Source organism: Physeter macrocephalus, chromosome 4 (assembly GCF_002837175.3).
Source record: "Physeter macrocephalus isolate SW-GA chromosome 4, ASM283717v5, whole genome shotgun sequence".
Classification (NCBI taxonomy): Eukaryota; Metazoa; Chordata; class Mammalia; order Artiodactyla; family Physeteridae; genus Physeter; species Physeter macrocephalus.
In genome coordinates this window covers 105314144-105330752 of record NC_041217.1, presented here as the reverse complement: position 1 = coordinate 105330752, position 16609 = coordinate 105314144, and the positions used below count along the sequence as shown (strand labels likewise).

The following is a 16609-nucleotide window of genomic DNA, read 5'->3' as shown; positions in this document are numbered from 1 at the left end:
TGTTATTTGTTGTTTTTCCCTTGCTGCTTTTAATATTTTTTCTTTGTATTTAGTTTTTGATAGTTTTATTAGTATGTGTCGTAGCATGTGTCTCATTGGATTTATCCTGGGTGGGACTGCCTGTGCTTCCTGGACTTGATTAACTATTTCCTTTCACATATTAGGGAAGTTTTCAACTATAATCTCTTCAAATATTTTCTCAGTCCCTTTCTTTTTCTCTTCTTCTGGGACCCCTATAATTCGAATGTTGGTGCGTTTAATGTTGTCCCAGAGGTCCCTGAGATTGTCCTCAATTCTTTTCATTCTTCTTTCTTTATTCTGCTCTGCAGTAGTTATTTCCACTATTTTATCTTCCAGGTCACTTACCTGTTTTTCTGCCTCAGTTATTCTGCTATTGATCCCTTCTAGAGAATTTTTAACTTTATTTATTGTGTTGTTCATCATTGTTTGTTGGCTCTTTAGTTCTTCTAGGTCCTTGTTAAACATTTCTTGTATTTTCTCCATTCTATTTCCAAGATTTTGGATCATCTTTACTATCATTATTCTGCATTCTTTTTCAGGTAGACTGTCTAGTTCCTCTTCATTTGTTAGGTCTGGTGGGTTTTTTTGCTCCTTTATCTGCTGTGTGTTTCTCTGTCTTCTCATTTTGCTTAACTTACTGTGTTTAGGGACTCCTTTTCTCAGGCTGTAGGTTCGTAGTTGTTTTTGGTGTCTGCCCCCAGTGAATAAGGTTTGTTCAGTGGGTTGCATAGGCTTCCTGGTGGAGGGGACTAGTGCCTGTGTTTCTAGTGGATAAGGCTGGATCTTGTCTTTTTGGTGGGCAGGTCCACGTCCAGTGGTGTGTTTTGGGGTGTCTGTGGCCTTATTATGATTTTAGGCAGCCTCTCTGCTAATGGGTGGGGTTGTGTTCCTGTCTTGCTAGTTGTTTGGCATAAGGTGTCCAGCACTGGAACTTCCTGGTCATTGAGTGGAGCTGGGTCTTGGCACTGAGATGGAGATCTCTGGGAGATTTTCCCCGTTTGATATTACGTGGAGCTGGGAGGTCTCTTGTGGACCAGTGTCCTGAACTTGGCTCTCCCACGTCAGAGGGACGGCCCTGATGCCTGGCTGGACCACCAAGAGCATGTCATCCACACAGCTCAGAATAAAAAGGAGAAAAAAAAAGAAGGAAAGAAAGAAAGAAGATAAAATAAAATAAAGTTATTAAAATAAAAAATAATTATAAATAAAATTTTTTTTAAGTAATCAAAGAAAAAAAAAAAAAGAAGAGAGCAACCAAACCAAAAAACAAATCCACCAAGGATAACAAGAGCTAAAAACTATACTTAAAAAAAAAACAAAAAAAAAACGGACAGACAGAACCCTAGGACAAATGGTGAAAGCAAAGCAAAGCTATACAGACAAAATCACACACAGAAGCATATACATACACACAAAAAGAGAAAAAGCAAAAAATATATATATATATTGCTACCAAAGTCCACCTCCTCAATTTGCAATGATTCGTTGTCTAATCAGGTATTCCACAGATGCAGGGTACATGAAGTTGATTGTGGAGATTTAATCCGCTGCTCCTGAGGCTTCTGGGAGAGATTTCCCTTTCTCTTCTTTGTTCGCACAGCTCCTGGAGTTCAGCTTTGGATTTGGCCCTGCCTCTGCGTGTAGGTCACCTGAGGTCGTCTGTTCTTCGCTCAGACAGGACGGGGTTAAAGGAGCAGCTGATTCGTGGGCTCTGCCTCACTCAGGCCGGGGGGAGGGAGGGTACGGATGCAGGGCGAGCCTGCGGCGGCAGAGGCCAATGTGACGTTGCACCAGCCTGAGGAGCACCGTGTGTTCTCCCCGGGAAGTTGTCCCTGGATCACAGGACCCTGGCCGTGGCAGGCTGCACAGCCTCCCGGGAGGGGAGGTGTGGATAGTGACCTGTGCTTGCACACAGGCTTCTTGGTGGCGGCAGCAGCAGCTTTAGCGTTTCATGCCCGTCTCTGGGGTCTGTGCTGATAGCCATGGCTCGCACCCATCTCTGGAGCTCCTTTAAGCGGTGCGCTTAATCCCCTCTCCTCGCGCACCAGGAAACAAAAGAGGGAAGAAAACGTCTCTTGTCTCTTCGGCAGCTCCAGGCTTTTCCCCGGACTCCCTCTCGGCTAGCTGTGGCGCACTAGCCCCCTTCAGGCTGTGTTCACGCCGCCAACCCCAGTCCTCTCCTTGGGATCAGACCTCCGAAGCCCGAGCCTCAGCTCCCAGCCCCCGCCCACCCCGGCGGGTGAGCAGACAAGCCTCTCGGGCTGGTGAGTTCTGGTCGGCACCGACCCTCTGTGCGGGGATCTCTCCGCTTTGCCCTCTGCACCCGCGTTGCTGCGCTCTCCTCCATGGCTCCGAAGCTTCCCCCCCTCCGACACCTCCTGTCTCCACCCACAAAGGGGCGTCCTAGTGTGTGGAAACATTTCATCCTTCACGGCTCCCTCCCACTGGTACGGGTCCTGTCCCTATTCTTTTGTCATTGTTTTTCCTTTTTTCTTTTGCCCTACCCAGGTATGTGGGGAGTTTCTTGCCTTTTGGGAGGTCTGAGGTCTTCTTCCAGCGTTCAGTAGGTGTTCTGTAGGGGATGTTCCACATGTAGATGTATTTCTGATGTATTTGTGGGGAGGAAGGTGATCTCTGCATCTTACTCTTCCGCCATCTTGAAGCTCCTCCTGACCACTCCATACATTTCTGAAAGTCGTGGCTGATTAAATTGTCAGTGGGCCGTGAATTATCTAACTGTATAAGCAGGTTAACGGCTTTCTGTAGTTCAATGTTAACTTCAAGATCATTGGTACCTTTGACACCAAGTTTACTGACTTCTTGATTGTGGCTAAAAGGGAGACTAGGTGTTAGTATCAGACATATTTTGTCTTGAAGGGTACTTGGTAGCATATGAAAAGTCTTATGCTGAAGATGGTTTATGGCCAAAGTACAATGGCGTCGTTGGCTGTGTTGTCTCAGCAGTGTGATAGCCAGCAGTTGTGGAGCATCCTCTGGGCCATAATGATGACTGTGACACCTTTGAATGGGTGAGGAACACTTTCACCAGAACTATGAAGAGACTTACCTGCTAAGGATGTGGGGAAACTGGAACTCAGAAGACAGTGACCAGAGAGATGAAAAGTTCCTCTCTGATGGTATAGTGTATCCTAATTATAGGAAGTATTGGGGAGGGAAGGGAGAAAGAATAGTCTACAATATTGGTCTTCAAATATTTGGAAGACATTACATAGGAAAGAAAGCTTATTGGGAGTAGCTGTAAGTGTTAGAACTCAGACAAGCAGGAGAAGATTTCTCATCTTTCCCCAGAAAGCTGTCCAAAGACTGAATGAACATTTGAGAAGGGAGAAGTGATTTTCTTATTAATAAAACTGTCCAGATATAAATTGTCAACCACTTGGTAGGAATATTGTTAAAGGGAATTAAGGATTCATGTTTCATATAGGGATTTAACTAATTTCAAGTTTCCTTCTTGAAACCTTAAGGTTCTCATGAGTCTATGAAGTAGACCAAAATATTTATAAAAATTAGAAAATAAAACATCAAACCTGCTGCATAAATACTTAGACGTGCATATACTCAGAAACGTGAGTTGATTCCTCCATTTGGAACGGAGGTTGGTAAAGATTCCTGAAAGAACAGTTTTTAAAGACTTTTTTTTTTTAAACATCTTTATTGGAGTATAATTGCTTTACAATGGTGTGTTAGTTTCTGATTTATAACAAAGTGAATCAGCTATACATATACATATATCCCCATATCTCCTCCCTCTTGCGTCTCCCTCCCACCCTCCCTATCCCACCCCTCTAGGTGGACACAAAGCATGGAGCTGATCTCTGTGCTATGCAGCTGCTTCCAACTAGCTATCTATTTTACATTTGGTAGTGTATATATAAGACTCTTCTTTTTTAAAGACTTGGGCAGTGTGTCAGGTTTATAGATGGAGGCAACAAATACTAATTCTGGGGTTAAGCAGAAAAGACATGTATTGAAAGGCTGTCATGTATCTCATATTATCACTGAAAAGGCTGAAGAATGAAGCTTGGAAAACAATCAAGCACAAAGTTAGACAGCAAAAGAAATGCAGCCAAAATCATAGTACAAAAGTAAAATGAAGAAGATACCTTGACACTGACCATACCAGCACTGGGCACCAATGCTACCCTGAAAATGATGCTGCTGCTACTGTGGCACTTGCCCTCCCACAGAATCGGTTCTTCATGGTTTCTGCTGCTTTGTGATGACACAAGGCCCACATCTGAGCACCTGATAGAGCTTAAGAATGCTCACACTCGAGCTGTAAGTTATCTGGGAACACAAGGATCTTGTGTTTTCAGTTCCTGTAGTTGGAAGTGGGCTCTGCTGCCCACCAAGAGTCCCACCAAGATAAGGTAGGGAATTCTCAGGACATAGAAGATGTGGGGCAGCCCCCCAAATGGCAGACATTCACTGAGAGGGCACTCCAGAGTTTACTCCACTGAATAGTAGTAAGTTTTATCACAAAAAAACATTAAACATATTTTAGCATATTTTTGCTGCAGGATTCCTCAGAGACTTTAACATATGAACATGCATTGTGCTTCTCCAAGAGGGAGATGTGGTGTGCAATGTTTGCCACACATAGTTGAGCAAGGCGTTCTTTTCCATGGTAATTCTTGAGAAGAGTGTTCGTGAGAACGTTGACTGGGGAAATGTGAAAGGATAGAGGTCATGCCCAGAGGATTGCAACAGGCATCGGCAGATGTAATAAGAGACGAGAGCCTTTAGAAGGTGGGTCAGAGTGGAGAGTGCCTTGAATTCTACCAGTCTAGTTCAAGTTTGAGTCATTGGATAGTAGCTGAGGTGAGGCTTGAGCCTAAAAGTGCTAGTTAGCCTGAATCAGTACCTTCAAAGGAGGCTCTGGTTGTAGCATACACAAGGGTTGGGAGAGGACAATCAAGAAACAAAACCCTGTGGAAAGGTTTAATCGTTATGATTTAGAAGTAGGAATATAGATTAAGAGACTCTTGTATCTGAAAGGAACACTATGGGTCATTGGTCCTGAGGTCAGCAAACTATAGCCTGGGAGCCAGATCCTCCCACAGCCTGACCTAAGAATGGTTTTTAAATTTTTAAGTGGTTGGAGAAAAAAAATCAAAAGAATAATAATAATATTTCATCACATATGAAAATTATATGAAATTCAAATTTCAGTGTCCATGAAGAAGTTGCATTGTTCTCCTTAGTGGGCCTGTATTACAAAGAAATTGTACTCAATTGTGTTATTGTATTTTTAATTACATCACTTAAATGTATGAAATTTTTTCTCTCGTTATTGTAAGTACCTACATAATATTTTCAGTTTTGCCACTTGCCCTGCAAAGCCTAAAATATTTATTGTTCTGCTCCTTTAGAGAAAAACTTTGCCAATCTCTGTTCTAGTCCACTGCCTTCACTTTACTGATACTGAAACTGAGGCTCAGAGCAATTTGCCTGAGGTCCAGAGTTTCCCAGTGATGGATCTGGGATGGAACCCATGTTCCAGCTCCTGCTCTAGTGCTCTTTCTCCCACAGCTCAGATGCATCAGTCCAAATGATGTTCCACAGGAAGCAGTGGTGTGTGTAGGTGATGGGAGAGGAAGAGGCAGCATCCACCTCTATCCAGTGCCAAAGTGTAATTGGATTATGATGGTGTTGAATGTGACGGAGAAGCACAGGAAAGGGGGAGGATTTAATAACCTCCCTCAAATCTTAAAAACCACTCCAATTTACACCTAGGTCTTCCAGTTTCTCCATTTCTGCATTTAATGCAACTCAAAGACTTTAGCCAGAAGGTGAATAATGTAGAAATTCCTTCTGCAGATCATTTATGTGGCAATGCTCCTTGTTGGTTTTGATATTACCACTTAGATATGGAAATATTCAGCTTTGCTTCTTGAAATGATTGGATTTTATAGATTCAGGTTGACATGTTCCAAGATGGTATGTGTCAATGACCAGAAAAATAGGAAATCTGACACTGAAAAGAATTCTGAAATGAGGTCCCAGCCTCTGAGAAACAGTGGAATATTTAATTATCAATGTCAGTCATGAATATAGGATGAGAACCATCCTTCCTTGGATGTTCTGGGGGCTTCAGTACATTTTGTTGAAAGTATTTGGTTGCCAGAAAATTCTAGGATATAGAGTGATAATGTAACCATAGTGAGGTTTTTTTTCAGTTTATTTCATAGTTTATTAAATCTATGTAATACAGTTTATTCTATAAAACCATTCTGTTTATACAGTTTATCATCTGATAGTCTGTAAACATTTCTTTTGATTTTTGAGAAGAAATCAGTGGTCCACTGGGGAAATTTTTTCCTTTCTGGCTCATGTATTATATGGTTTAAGAAAGAGCATGCTAAATGAATTCAGTATAAATAAATGCTATCTAAACATGTTTTTTAAATTTATTGGCTCAGGCAAAATTTGTAAGTCGATTTTTCAAGATAAAACTGCTGACTTGAAAGAAAGTCTTGAATCTCTAACACAGCTCCCCAGCCTCCTTTAGCAAAATTGAATTCCAGTACGAGTTAAGGCCCTGTGCCTGAGCTGCGTGATGATGCTGGGAGAAAGCCCCTGAGACGGATACCGCTCAGGAAGTGTGCCGCTAACCACAGTCCTTAACTCACTTTTACGACACAACTGAGGGGCCAACCCCAGAGACTCGCTCTCATGGCCTGGTGAAATCCCTCGCCTGTGCTCTGGGGGCTGAGAAGAAGCTAAAATCACAAATTCAGAGAGATGAAAGAAGATGGGTGAGACACGGTAGTGTTGACAGCCAGACAGAAGGAGAATGAGGACAGCGGCTTTAGGGTCTTCACTCAATAGGAAATCAGTGCAATCAAGCAAGGCACCTGCTGGGGCCTGGAAGCTGAATGAGGAAGGGAGATTGGGATTCCTTGATGCAGCCCTGGTTAAGGCACTCTTCTTCCTAGCAGCCGTTGTAGACTAATGATTTCTATAATTGTTTCATATTTCTCTCCCCCGTTAGACCAGTGCTTCTCAAATGGGGCCAGTTTTATCCTGCAGAAGACATTAGTCTAGAGACATTTTTAGTCGTCACAACAAGGGAGGGGAGTAGCACTGGCATCTAGTAGGTAGAGGCCAGGGATGCTGCTAAACATTCCACAGTGCACAGGACAGCCCCACAAAAAGAATTATCCCACCCCAGATGTCAGCAGTGCCAAGGTTGAGAGACCCTGCATGGATCTTAAAGACCCATCTGTCTTGCTCAGTACTTTATCCCCAACACCTAGCTGGGAACCTGGCACAAAACGAGGCTCCCAGCAGGCATTCACTGAATGCAGGTGAGCCAAGTCTTTCCTCTTCCCAGCCTCTTTGCCTCAGTCACTCCTTTTGCACCAGCAGGCACTCTCAACCGTGAGCACATTGCACAGGACTGATCATTCCCTCTGCTTGTACGTCACTGACACTACTTTTGAGCTGCAGATAATCTCTAATCAGAAGGAGGTTACATTTCTTCTGTCTCTCATCTCTCTGTCATATCTCTATACTGAAATTGACATATCTATGGTTTTGCATCTGCATTCTTAAGAAGGAATGAAATAAAAGGGTAGATATTTTCCTTTGCTTGTACCTAGTATTTTGGTGTAGAATGATGAGCTATAATGCATGGCTGACTTGGCAACAGTGATCATTAGATTTATTTTCAAGGATAGCCAGTACTGAGAGTGTATATGTGGGTGATGGAGGAGAAGGCAATTTCCAACATAATGAGCATTTTTGAATGCAATTTGACCAATTTTTTATGCTGTATAGGGAATGTTTATCCTTTTGAAGAGACAGTTCTGGAAGGCCCCGGAAGTTCCAGCAGAGAGCTGGCTCAGTGGGGCTACGCTAGCCCATCAAAGGAGCAGATTGAAACCTGGAGCGCCCCTTTCATCCCTGTTCTAACAAAGCCACTTCCGGAACAAAGGAGCCTACATTGTTTCATAGTTGCAAAGATGCCTGGTCCAGGCCTGTATAAATATGGGGAACGTTACAGGGTGGGGTGCATGCAATCCAGCTCTTCCTGGAGCGCACTTGCCCCTCAGTGGCAGGATGAGAGCTGAGGACATTGAATATGTTCAGCCCTTCTTTGGGTGTCCTTCCCCAATAAACTCTATTTCATATACACACTGTGGCTCCCTTAGAAACTCAAATGCAACCTTCCCACCAAATAGGGGAGCAGTTCAATTAAGCAGTTGTAGGAATTGACCTAATTTAACAGAATAAAGTTTTCAGTCTCTACTGTGAAACCCTAAAAAATAGCCTTGTGTCTGTTCTCGGGATGTTTTTGAGGGATAGCTCATTATCCCACACAGTAAACTCATTATGATGACTCTTGAGATCCCTGATTTCTGACTAGGACTCAAGAATAATTAGGCTTCTCCTCAGTCACTGGTTTGTTTTTTATCTCAGGGACAATGAGTATGTAACCGATTAGGTTTCCTTTGAGAATTGAGAGTTGCTTGTTAGAATGTTCAGAGACAAATCTGTTGCCCACCCATATACAGCAGGGGTTTATAGAAATTCATGATAGCCTCAATCCTGACTCCATGTCAGGATGTCCGTAGTTTTCCTTTATCTTTCCCATCTACTTCAAGTGTATCATCATTATGTACCTCTGTAAAATGTCTAGAAATGTTTTTGGGAAAAGGTAGGGGTATAAATAATTAGATGTATTATGGTAGGCCATCAAAAACCAGTTTTACTGGCTTCTTTTTTTTCCCTTTCCAGATTGAGATGCTACCAGATGGGCTGTTTCAGTGCAAAAAGCTGCAGTGTTTACTTTTGGGGAAAAATAGCCTGATGAGCTTGTCCCCTCACGTGGGTGAGCTGTCGAACCTTACTCATCTGGAGCTCATTGGTAATTACCTGGAAATACTTCCTCCTGAACTGGAAGGATGTCAGTCCCTCAAACGGAGCTGTCTGATTGTCGAGGAGAATTTGCTCAGTACTCTTCCTCCCCCTGTAACAGAACGTTTGCAGACATGCTTAGATAAATGTTGACCTAAAGAGGAAAATAATTTTTAAAAGTACACTCCAGGGCTTTATCTGAGAACTCAATTTTCCTAAGTTATAAAGATGAACAATGGATAATTATGACTAACTATAACCAAATGTCTTATTAAAGCAACTCAGTGTCTATCCCTAAATTAAACAGGTAAAAAGTATTAACACTGAACTAAAGTTTTGTGAATAATTGATCTTTAACTTATGGAAATATAGGAAGTACACTTGGAGGGTGGAATGGGGACATGAAATTATTGAATCTCTACATTGTAGTTTGTATCTTTTGAAGATTAGGTATTACTTATTTGCATACTTGTTTTAACTGACTTCCTGTTTTGATGTTTATCACCTAGACCATAAACTCATCAACATAAATTCCCTTGATGTACACTGAGCACTGTCTTTGATTTATGGTCTTAAATATTTTTAGGCCCAGGGTACATTGTGCTAGGCAGAATTCCTTCTGGCTTAATTTTTACTTCCTGTCCCAGCTTGTTTTGAGTCTTCCTCCGTCTGATTTTCTCTTAACAACAATGATGAACCCTGAGAAAGTGCCTGCCTTTGACCTTTGCATAGAACAGGAGCAGAGTACTTAGGACATGTCACCCTCGGGGCATCCTAAAAATTAATGTATACTCAAATTTTTTCTTGTATATCATCAAAGCCTTTTTTTTTGCTAATGATTTTTATATTAAATGTAAAACATACAAATATATTTTATTGTATAATCTTGGATTCAAAATCTGAGAATAATTTTTGTAAGGTACAGAGAACACATCCTTTTCTTTAAGAATTTACTATTAATATACTTGGTTTTGGCTGCTTATGATTCTCATATTTGTGCACATTCTGTTCCAAAATGTTTTTGTACTCTGCAACTAATTACTTTTGCATAACAAAAGCCTTGTGTTTCATGCCCTAAAATATTTGGGGGGTTTCCTTGTAAGAGGATGGCCACATCATCTACCTCTCTCTTCCCTAGTGCTGTGCTATTGTACGGGTACAATTCTTAATTACTTCAAAAACTGTGATGGAGGGGAGAGGTGCAGATTTGGATCTTTAAAACTGATTTTAAAGCATTCTGTAGAAATTAAGTAAGAGTTAAGCAAAATACTTTCTTCTCCATCTGCATGATCTCTAGATAGGATTATAATGTAAAACACTCAGCTTAAAATTCAGCGCTTAAAATGAGTTCTCAAAGCTCACAAAGAAATAGATCTGGTTAACTGAAATTCATCTCATGCCTTTGTCTAACTTTTCTGGAATACATTTTGCTCTTTTTTATAAAGAGCTTTGTGTTTGGCTTTTTATTATCATGCATATTGTAAAATGAATAAAATCGACTGACTCATTTTGGGGAAATGTACATTTTCAATGTGTTTTTCTCTAATGGGTCTAGGCATCGTGATGCCGTCTCATTTTGGATGTAACTATGAAGTAATCTATTAACTGCACCTAGACAAAACTGGAAAACACTATGGGTAAACAGTACTGTAAACATGGAATTGTGTTGTATGGTATGTTTTTTCTTGCTTTGTCCCTTCCAGAAAGATGAAAATGAGTCTAAGTTATGGCAAAATGTAGCTTCCCTCACCTGCCACACACCCCTGGACTAACATTCAGAGAAAAGAATTGTTCACATCAAATGAAATTTGAGTAATAGCTATAAAAAATGTAAAATACCAAAAGCTGCCTAAAACATTATTGTTTATTCTGAATGAGAAAGAACAGTGTAAAAATGCAATTCTTACCAAAACTTGCCTTTAGTCAGAACATTCAAGTTCTCAGGGAGCCAGGCATAACTGATGAAACTTTCTTGTAGGATTTCAGAAAACAGATTCTGACTATATCTAGGGTTTTATGTTATTTTCAATCTTTTTAATGTTGAGTTCTTTGTCATTTTAATGTTTCACATCTCTGTTGCACAATAGAATTGTCATGTGTACCGATTCCAGTGTTGGATAGGATTATCTTATGTTTGGAACATGAATACGATACATGGAAATATGTTTAAATGTTTTGGGCCATATAATTAGCCATAATGTATATGAAAAATCTTACCCCCTTCTATAAGGAAGAGTTTTTAAAACAAATTTCAGATTTGCTACTATTCCCCTGACAAACTATAACTCTTCCCGGCTAGTCACCAGTTCTGTTCACCTGCAGAAGTCACTAGCCAAACCTTCCTTATCACCCTTCTAAATTTCTGGAAGCAAGTTACTATCAGGATCAGTAATGAGTTTTGTAAGCTTCTTTCCAAACAGTAGGGTTTGGTTACTAATGCAAACTGTTGTTCTTGATGCCACAGTTTTTAGGTTTACTTTTTTATTTCAATCCTTCACTCCAGTGTTTAGGTAACTTTTGAAATGATGTAGCACTGATGCCATGAACTCTGAGACCACCACTTAACACACAAAACTGTGGTGTTTGATGCCACCTTTACTGCAATGTTGGAGCAGATCTTCAATTTGGAAGAGGATTTTAAATGAAGAAAATGAAGTTTATTCAATTATAATTTTAAGACTTTAGTTGATACTTGATTTCCAAGAATGTGTAGTGCATTTTCCAAAAAATAAATGTGGATGTTATTCAGAACAAAGTTGAAGGCTTATGCTAGCATTGGTTCATTTTATTTACATACACACACACAGATACACAATGATGAGCTCGCACACACACATAGACACACACACACTCCCCATGTATACAAAATGTAATTTATTAGTTTTGGATATGTTTAATATTTTTCCAAAGTTGTAAGAGGTTGTAGGTTAATGCTAGGATATTAATTCTTTTTTATTCCTTACTTGTAATCATGGAGTATTCTATTCTCTTAGTTGTAATGTTAAAAGAATACTAAATGCTCAAACTTGGTCAATGACCTAAGTGGTTTTGAGCATTCCTTGTAAGGTGTAGTGTTCCTTCACTAACATACATCAGGGTATATCTGTGTGGCACATAGATACGGTGTTTTCATTCTTCATCCTCAGTCTTCATTTTTCCTCTGATATCACCATGTTTCACTGTCACTTCAGCAAATGTTTGTGTTAAAGAGAGTAAATAGAGATCCTCAAGGTCTCATTGTTGTGGCATAGCTCCAATGTGTGTGCTGTGGTGAGCTGCAGTGAGTTATCTGCATAACATTATTGTTTGATAGTGGAAATATTTGTTTCTGTTCTTCAGGTGTCTCATGATTCAAATTTTGTATGTTGAATTAAAGTATTGCATAATATTGATGGGTTCAGAAACCATTAAAATAATCAAACAATTATTCCTTGGATTTATAGCTTTATTTCCTTGTATTTTCAATCAAATTGCTCTTTCCATCGTCACTTTCTCTTAGCATTGTCCCATCCACATAAGGTATTTTGTTTTCCCTCTCCACTCACCCATCTCCTTAAGTTTATGTAGTAGCAAAATATATTTGTGCTAGAGAGCTTGCGATAATACTTGAGCATGTATTTATTTGAGGGGAAGCCAGAGCCTATAATTATGCCTAATTGAATAGTTCTACTTGACCCATCCCTGCAATGTTTAGAGCTGATCCAGTGATCCCTCATCTGTACCAACAGCATGAGAATATAACTGTAAATCCACTTTGTTTTCAGGAACTGTATATTGCATCAGAGTCTGTGTTTATGTCTTTCTGGAAACAAGAGGAAGGCTGGTGGGAGAGGGGAGGAGTTATTTTGCATCCTGGTTTGAATTATGAAGACATTATACACATGAAATGGCCTAAACTAGTAACTGTTGCAAAATGCCCTGGATATAATTATTTCTTATCTTCAGCTGGATATGAAAGCTGAAGCGGTGAAAAAGCTGCAGTCCTATTTAATTGGTTTCTTCCTGTTTCTGGTCCATCACTTCTACATCCACTGGGAACTATCTACTAAGTACCTTTGGTAATGGACTACATTCTCTTTGACTTTTTTTTTTTTATATGAACAATTTCATCAACCCTAAAGCATTAACATAGAACATAGGAGCCAAAGTACTGAGCTGAGCTGGCTTCTGGTTGAAATTAATTTAAATTTTGCATTTGACTTGTATAGTACACTACTGCTGAGAAAAACAATTAGGAATGCCTCCTGCATGTTATATATTATCTCTGACAGAGATGGTGCAATTTAAAAAATACAAAGGGGCATAGGATTAGAATGGATGTGTTTGTGTATATATGTGTTGTATATAAACCTAAATATTTATGCTTAAATATTTTAAAAACTCTTCAAATGTTTCACTCTCAGCAAAATAATGGGTCAATCCTGAGTAGAGACATTTTCTTTGGTTAGCTTCACAGTGAAGGCTAGCATTTGTTTTTTTTTGTCTTTGTCACATATTCTGAAACATGTACATAATTGGTTTTCGCTTCTGATAATGGATTAGTAGAAATGTGAGATTGTTCTGAGTTGAATGGTTGTGGCCCTCAGGTTTACCATGTAAATCTGCATTTTGGTGGTAAATCCCTCTGCTTGAGATTCAGTAGGTTTGGGTCAACTTTACTGTTTTTAAAATAACTTTTGTGTAAAATAAAGATTCAATTTTTATAATAAATGGCAAATAAAAACAGATTCAGTGTTGGAAGAAGTTGACTAATTTTACCTGTATACATGTATCAGTGCCCACGTCCCAAAAGTGATTCCCTCCTCTTCCCAGGGTTTCCTGTGCAGTTGTACTGTTATATTGTTCACCAAATGATGGATTTTAGATTTACATATGAATCTCCTAACAGTAGTATGAGTTTTCAAAGTGTGCTACAGTGGCCACAAATTATCAAGTCCCTGAAAACTGTTGAATTGATCATCTGTTGAAACAGGATCAATTCAACAGTTTTAGAATACACTGTGGGGGAGTGTTGAGGGTGTGGAATCTGTCACTCCTAATAAGTCCATCTGTCGAATAGTGTTCATCCTTGGGGACTGATGTTCACAAACCAACCCATCTCTCTCCCTCTCTTCTTGGCTCCTGTTTCTCCATCTACCGTTAGTTTCGCACTAGCATTGAATAGTGGACCAGGTAAATAAAAAGTAAAAAACTACAAGACAAGGAATGTTGTGAAGGTTTAGTAAAGGGAGAAAACACTCGAATTATCAAGTAAACTAGGCACATAATAGTTTGAACTTTTGCAAAGAAGACTCTCTCTCTCAACCAGATACATACACAGTTTTAGGAACACATTAGAAAGCAGATAGTAAGAACTTTTCTCTGCTGGAGGACAGAACTCGTTATAGACCGAACCAGATGATGAAACCAGATGGTCCTATTTTTCCCAGGAAATGCATACCTCAGGCAAGGCTTTCCCTCACCCTAAATGCCTCAGGAATGGGAATATGTTGAGGGAACGAAGCCAGTGCCTGACCTAAGGCGTCACTGCAAGGTGCTTTGGGCGCTGGGTCCTGTGCTAACAGGCCACGGGGCAGTCACCTGTCCCCATGAGCATGGGGACGGGGGTGGCTCCACGCTGTTCAGCACTCGCCTCCACTTTCCAAAATCACTTTTCAAACATGCTGTGAAGGGGGCCTGGCTGTGCAGACAGAGGCTGTGTCGGTGCTGTTGAGGCCACCGTTTGATGCTCTGGAGTTGCAGCTCATGTCTGGGTTTCTGACATGAGTGGATTCTCTGAAATCCAGGTTCCTAGCTTGTTTTCTGTGTCCCTCTCATCTCCGAGGTCCAGAGGAAAGCAGTTTATCCAAAAGCACAAAGCCAGACCTTGAACTCAGCCCCATATTTATAGAGGAATATGTATCTAATATGCCAACGAAGGATCAGAAAAGAGTCATTTTTCAACATGCGAAAAATGCAGTCATTTTTCGACTTGGAAAATACAAGTCTCTCTTCACCCTGTGTTGTCTCATCAGGCTCTAGACAAGAGTTCTAAGTCTTGCCTCCTAAATACCAATGATTCTATAGAACTGCCTGTGTGCTGCTGAGAAGTTTTCAAATTATGTCTTATAACAAATACCTTAAATTGTGTGTGCCTTTTTACACAGGCCTGTTGTTTATTCATTTAGGGCTCAGGCACATCGTTTTTTACTCTCTGCCTCCCTCTGTCGCTGAGATGAGAAGAAATCAAATAGAAGTTCGCCTGGTTCCCATTTCCTCCCCTTTTATTCAGTTTCTCCTTGCCCTGCCTTTATAAAATGCAGCCCCACCCCCCTCGCCGCCACCAAGGTAAGATCTTGAGAATTCAGTGGCCCTCACTGAATCTCAGTGACTCCATCTCAAATGAGATGCACTTAGAAAACCCCATGCAGTGCCCGGCACCAGGACCAGACCAGACATGCAGGTGCCCTGGGCAGGTAACAATTTGTCACCCCTTTAAACATGCTTTGAATATTCATTCACTATGTACTTGGTAGAGATGGGGGAAACTGGTTTTCTATTAGTAAAAATCATGAACCTTTATGTCAGCTGTCTCTTTCCTTCTCCAAAAGCAAAACTCTCACAAGAGTAAGGTAGAGCTTAAAGATGATTGAACAGAGAGACAGGTGGAGGTAGGGGTCCTCATAGCATTTCTGTCAAACACTCCCAGTAGACAGTCTCTTTTCCCGGCCTCATGAGCAGGCTTCTCAGCTGCTGGGTCTCCCCTCTCTGTTTCCCCCTCAGAGCATCCTACTCTTTTGGCCCTTCCCAGATCTCAGGCCCTACAGCCTCCAGTCTCTCTCTGTCTGACTGGGCTGTTTAGCATTGTCCTAACCACATATTCCAAGCTTACACAAATCACCCTTTACTAAATCCCAACTTTGAGAGTATTAAATGCCCATCATATCAAGGGAGATGTTTTAGTTTGTACTCATCAAAATAGATGTCTTTCAAGGGGACTGCCCTGGCAGTCCAGTGGTTAAGACTTCGCCTTCCAGTGCAGGGGGTGCTTCCAATGCAGGGGGTACGGGTTCGATCCCTGGTCGGGGAGCTAAGATCCCACACGCCTCGCAACCAAAAAACCAAAACATAAAACAGAAGCAATACGGTAACAAATTCAATAAAGACTTTTAAAAAGTGGTCCACATCCAAAAAAAATCTTTAAAAAAAATAAAAAATGTCTTTCAAATCACAATGGCCAGGGCAATGGGATTGTCAGCTGGCGAGGCATGCTTGCAACCTTAGGAACATGAGGCAAATGGGATTATAGTAGGGAAAGGATGGTTTCTCAGTTACCTCAGGTTGTGGTAACTTTATCAGAAGAGGAATAATCGGTTTGGACCATTGCATATAACATGCTGAATAAAGTCAGAATGTATTTGAAAAAATAAATGTCTTTAAGTTATCAAGATTCTCCCTTCCTTCAAGGTGGTTTCCTGTCACAATTTTCAAATTCCAAATAACAGACTTATTCAGTGTGCTGAATGGAAGGACCAATTTGCATTCCTTAGGCTGGTAACCTAATGAATGGCATGTGAAAACCCACGTTAGGGCTTCCCTGGTGGCGCAGTGGTTGCGAGTCCGCCTGCCGATGCAGGGGACACGGGTTCGTGACCCGGTCCGGAAGGATCCCACGTGCCGCGGAGCGACTGGGCCCGTGAGCCATGGCCGCTGAGCCTGCGCGTCC

General features: G+C 40.9%; 1 protein-coding gene across 3 annotated transcripts in view; it reads left to right on the top strand.

The window, feature by feature from the left end:
• Nucleotides 1–16609, top strand: part of LRRC8B (leucine rich repeat containing 8 VRAC subunit B) — a 56293-nt gene that overhangs the window by 33360 nt on the left and 6324 nt on the right. For 2 of the 3 annotated variants that reach the window (XM_024119866.3, XM_055084482.1), the window contains one exon: nt 8785–12121. The exons of the other annotated variant lie outside the window; for it this stretch is intronic. In XM_024119866.3, coding sequence (XP_023975634.1) covers nt 8785–9057 — 273 coding nt within the window. In that variant the 3' untranslated portion in view covers nt 9058–12121. Of the gene's footprint in view, nt 1–8784; nt 12122–16609 lie in introns of those variants that run through there. 3 annotated transcript variants of the gene reach the window in all.